This window comes from Nicotiana tabacum, chromosome 8 (assembly GCF_000715075.1).
Source record: "Nicotiana tabacum cultivar K326 chromosome 8, ASM71507v2, whole genome shotgun sequence".
Lineage (NCBI taxonomy): Eukaryota > Viridiplantae > Streptophyta > Magnoliopsida > Solanales > Solanaceae > Nicotiana > Nicotiana tabacum.
In genome coordinates this window covers 11,109,415-11,114,496 of record NC_134087.1, presented here as the reverse complement: position 1 = coordinate 11,114,496, position 5,082 = coordinate 11,109,415, and the positions used below count along the sequence as shown (strand labels likewise).

The 5,082-nt window shown below is 37.3% G+C and overlaps 1 protein-coding gene across 1 annotated transcript; it reads right to left on the bottom strand.

Annotated features, from left to right (window-relative positions):
* Positions 1 to 2,708: 2,708 nt before the first annotated feature.
* Positions 2,709 to 4,651, bottom strand: LOC107818156 (uncharacterized). The gene is made up of 2 exons (XM_016644095.2): positions 4,554 to 4,651; positions 2,709 to 3,828 (listed from the first exon to the last, which is right to left on the bottom strand). Exons 1-2 carry the CDS (start codon positions 4,639 to 4,641, stop codon positions 3,203 to 3,205), a joined length of 714 nt encoding a protein of 237 aa, XP_016499581.1. The 5' UTR covers positions 4,642 to 4,651; the 3' UTR covers positions 2,709 to 3,202.
* Positions 4,652 to 5,082: the final 431 nt, after the last annotated feature.

The following is a 5,082-nucleotide window of genomic DNA, read 5'->3' as shown; positions in this document are numbered from 1 at the left end:
TGCGCTTGGGACATGCTGGAGGAATATCCTTGAAAACTCTATCAGATCAAGGATTGTTAAAAGGAGTAAAGGCTTGCAACTTGGAGTTTTGTGAGCATTGTGTCAAAGGGAAACAGACAAGGGTTAAATTTGGTACAGCGATCCATAATACTAAAGGCATTTTGGATTATGTACACTCTGATGTTTGGAGTCCTTCCAAAACACCTTCATTGGGTGGGAAGCACTATTTTGTAACCTTTGTTGATGATTTTTCTCGAAGAGTGTGGGTGTATACAATGAAAAACAAAGATGAAGTGCTGGGAATTTTTCTCAAATGGAAGACGATGGTGGAGAATCAAACAGGCAGGAGGATCAAGTGTATTCGCACAGACAATGGAGGTGAATACAAAAATGATCATTTCAATAAGGTCTGTGAAAATGATGGCATCGTCTGACACTTCACTGTTAGACATACACCACAACAGAATGGAGTGGCAGAACGTATGAACCGGACCTTGCTGGAGAAGGTACGGTGTATGTTGTCCAATGCTGGCTTGGGCAAAGAATTTTGGGATGAGGCAATTACATATGCATGCCACCTCATTAATCGTCTACCATCTGCTGCTATTGATGGCAAAACACCATTTGAAAAATGGTACGGAAAACCTGTTGTAGATTATAACTCTTTGCACGTGTTTGGCTCAACTGCATATTATCATGTGACGGAGTCAAAATTGGATCCAAGGGCAAAGAAGGCTATTTTTATGGGAATTACTTCTGGAGTCAAAGGATATCGCTTATGGTGTCCTATGACAAAGAAAGTAATATTCAGCAGAGATGTTACCTTTGATGAATTTGCTATGGTAAATAAGGTAACAGAAGATACCAAACAAAATGAAGGTGCTTCTAAGCAGGTGGAGTTTGAGGGAAAATTTATTTTTCCTACACAAGAAGCAGAGAAGGAAACAAATGAAGATTACCCTCTGGAAGGAGAGCCAGTAGAGGAGATTCCAACTCAGGAATCTCAACAACAACTTGAATCAATAGCAACCAGCAGGCCAAAAAGAACAATAACGAAACCTGTTCGTCTCATAGAGACGGTTGCTTGTGCAACCTCAATTGTAGCTGATGATGTTCCTACTACTTATAAAGACGCTGTTCAAAGTTCAGAAGAAGATAAGTGGAGGATTGCCATGAATGATGAGATACAGTCCCTTCATCAGAATCATACATGGAGATTGGCCAATCTCCCGAAGGGAAAGAAAGCAATTGGGTGCAAATGGGTATTTGCAAAGAAGGAAGGATTTCCTAACCAAGTAGATGTTCGCTACAAAGCAAGATTGGTGGCCAAAGGATATGCTCAAAAGGAGGGAATTGATTACAATGAAGTGTTTTCTCCAGTTGTAAAACATTCCTCCATTAGAATTATGTTGGCTTTGGTAGCACAATTGGATTTGGAACTAGTTCAGATGGATGTAAAAACTGCGTTTTTACATGGAAACTTGGAGGAGGAAATCTACATGACTCAGCCAGAAGGATTCAAAGTTGCTGGAAAAGAAAATATGGTGTGCAAACTTGAAAAATCGTTGTACGGATTGAAACAATCTTCTAGACAATGGTACAAGCGATTTGACGAGTTTATGTTGCGGCAAGGGTACAAGAGAAGCAAATACGATCATTGTGTGTATTTGCACAAGCTTAAAGATGGTTCCTTTGTATATCTTCTCCTATATGTTGATGATATGTTGATAGCTTCCAAGAATTCAGAAGAAATTGATAAGTTGAAGATTCAACTGAAGAAGGAGTTCGAGATGAAGGATCTGGGTGAGGCAAAGAAAATTCGTGGCATGGAGATAATTAGAGATAGACGTTCAAAGAAACTCTGTTTATCTCAAAAGGAATATTTGAAGAGAGTACTTCAACGTTTTGGCATAGATGACAAGACTAAGCCAGTTAGTACTCCACTTGCTTCCCATTTTAAGCTAAGTACTACTATGTCGCCAATGGATGAAGCTGAACGAGAGTATATGTCAAAGGTACCATACGCAAATGCTGTTGGTAGCTTGATGTATGCAATGGTTTGCACAAGGCCTGACATTTCACAAGCTGTTGGAGTTATTAGCAGATATATGCACAATCCAGGGAAGGAGCATTGGCAAGCTGTGAAGTGGATTCTACGGTATATTCATAATACTGTAGATGTCGGGTTAGTTTTTGAGCAGGAAGACAATCAGTTTGTAGTTGGATATTGTGACTCAGATTTTGCGGGTGATATGAACAAACGAAGATCAACTACTGGTTATGTGTTTACTTTTGCAAAGGCACCAGTTAGTTGGAAGTCTACTTTGCAGTCAACAATTGCTTTGTCTACAACAGAGGCAGAGTACATGGCTATTACAGATGCTGTGAAAGAGGCAATTTGGCTTCAAGGATTGCTAAAGGAGCTTGGTGTTGAACAAAAAGGTATCACAATTTTTTGTGATAGTCAAAGTGCTATTCAATTAGCGAAGAACCAAGTTTATCATGCAAGGACGAAGCACATTGATGTTCGGTATCATTTCGTACGAGAAATCATAGAAGAAGGTGGAGTCACGGTGAAGAAAATTCATACTACAGAGAATCCTGCTGATATGCTGACAAAGGTGGTGACTGCGGTCAAGTTTCAACATTGTTTGGATTTGATCAACATTGTTGAACACTGAAGATTGAAGATGAAGACACAACCAAAATTTGTTATTGAGAGAGAATTGAAAATGTGGAATTTTGCCAAGGTGGAGATTTGTTGAAGTTTGGCAAAATGCCAAAGTCCCACATTGGTTGGGAGTTAAGTTTGGGGGGATTTTTCCCCTATAAAAGAAGGCCTAATGTTTAGGATTGAAACACACCTCTCATTTGCCTTCTCATCTGTTTAAGGCATTTGTATCTTCTCTCTTTAGTATTATTTCACTTGTATTTTTGGAGTGGAATAAAATATTGGTTGTGTCCGAGGAGTAGGCAAAATTAGCCGAACCTCGTAAATTCTGGTGTTCCCTTTATTATTGCTTTATTGTCTTATTTATTATTTGGTGGCTGTCATAATTTTTGGTATAGTAGTTGTGACTTATTCACACTCTATACATTTGGCTTCCGCAACAGTATTAAACGTCTTTCTTAAGAGGTGTTCAAAAATCATAAAAGACACTTAACATAAAGTTCCGACGTAGAGCTATAGAAGCCTAATCAATTAGGAAGCCTGAAGAGGTAAGGAGGAAATTAGAGATTTGTAAGGTTTAAGTCCTTGGCCGCCATATCTGCTAGTGAGTTGACCAATGGGTGCAGCATGGTGGGGTGAGGGAGGTGGTAGTATTCGTCCCTCTCTTCCAATATAGTTACTATTCTGATCATCATTAGTAGTAGTAGAGGAGGTGATAATAATCTCACCCTCCTCATCAGCTGGCTTTGGAGTTGGAGGTGGTAGTATTTTTTCCTCTCTTCCATAGTTGTTACTATTCATGTGATCATGATCTTGACAATTAGAGGAAGTGACAATTATCTGACCCTGTTCATCAGCTGGCTTTGGTGCTGGTGGTGGTAGATGACTCTGCTTCCCAAATCTTTCTTGGTTGTCCGATGAAGTACTCGGAAGCAAAATTAGCAGCTCATTATCACTAATAACATTGCTTGTAATTGTCATTAACAGTTCACTGATTTCCCTACCATATCTGCTTGTTGTGACTTGATCGATTTTCGGACCATGTTTGGGCGCAGGAGGTGGAAGATGAGCGTGCCTCTTAAGTCTTTCTTGGTTACTTGGTGAAGCAGATTCTGGGGTTGGAGGTAGTGGAACTGGTTCCCTCCCATAATGATTTTCTGTAGCACCAGCAAATATAAGTTAGTCTACGTGATTCGCTTATAACTAGACAAGTCAATGAATTATGTGCATGCACAAGGAAATAAAAAAGTTTCACAAATTCTGTGGTTAATTACTCAACACGAGAGGCATAGCTAGGAACACCACCAGAGTATACTGCGTATAGATCAAATATATATGTACTAATTCTTGAACACTCTTAACTAAGTAAATTCCTGATTTTCCCGCGGCAGTCAACACCATAGATGGTTAGAGGGTCAAAGAGTTAATAAACCAATCTCTGTTTTTGTTAATCAAAAAAAGAAAAAGTAACAATCTCTACTTTTGGCTTAAATTATGTATACCCATGTAAAAATAATTTTAAATGTATACGTAATCAATAACAACGTAACTAGTCTGAGCACAACACTTCTAAATTTTAAATTTCTTTGTCCCTAACAAAGATAACTACAAAAAGGAGGCAACAATAAAACATCATCTCCTCCAGATGGCTTGAATAGGTTTTATCAGTATCACCACGTTTCTAAATAAAATACTCCTATGTTTCAAAACACCCAGGAAATAGGAAACTGAGGAAAAGAATAAGAAGACAGGCCAGCGACACAAAAGAAATATAATACTGTAAATAAAAATATAGAGTAGCATAATATCAGTATTGTTATATTAATATCTGCATGTGAGAAATGATACTAATGTTAAGTGAAAAATAAGAAAAGATTAGTACCTAGTAAAGTTCTTGCTTCAGATCTTATGAAAAAGAAAAAGTAAATAAGAAAGAAATTAGCTCTGACCAAGAGAATCATTTTAGTCATTGTTATGTTGTTGCTTAAAACAGACCTCTTTCAAGTCTCTATTTATAGACAAAAAGGAGAAAAACTCAAGTGGGCAGTGCATTAGCACCAAACTTTCTTTTCTGAACTGATGTTAACTGTCGTTAACTAGGATAATACTTTTATATTGAACAATCTATGATAGGATCTAATTCTGCAGAAAAAACACATTTTTAATTAGTTCTATTGCGTATATACTTCATCATGTGTTTCACCTTATTTGTCATAGTTTAACTTGCCATATAATTTAATAAAAAAAAATTGATTTTTGAAACTCGTTATATTAATCAAATAAATATAGTATTCATAATAATATATATACTCCCTCCCTCCATACCATATATTGTGTGAATGTATTACTATTTGGGGAATCAAACTGCTTTTTTTTTTAATTATAATTTTCTCAAACTTTTCTGAGAGGGT

Coding starts and splice junctions, on each gene's coding strand:
- LOC107818156 (XM_016644095.2), bottom strand. CDS start 4,641: ATGACTAAAATGATTCTCTTGGTCAGAGCTAATTTCTTTCTTATTTAC. Junction 3,829..4,553: donor TGAAGCAAGAACTTTACTAG/GTACTAATCTTT, acceptor CTGGTGCTACAG/AAAATCATTATGGGAGGGAA.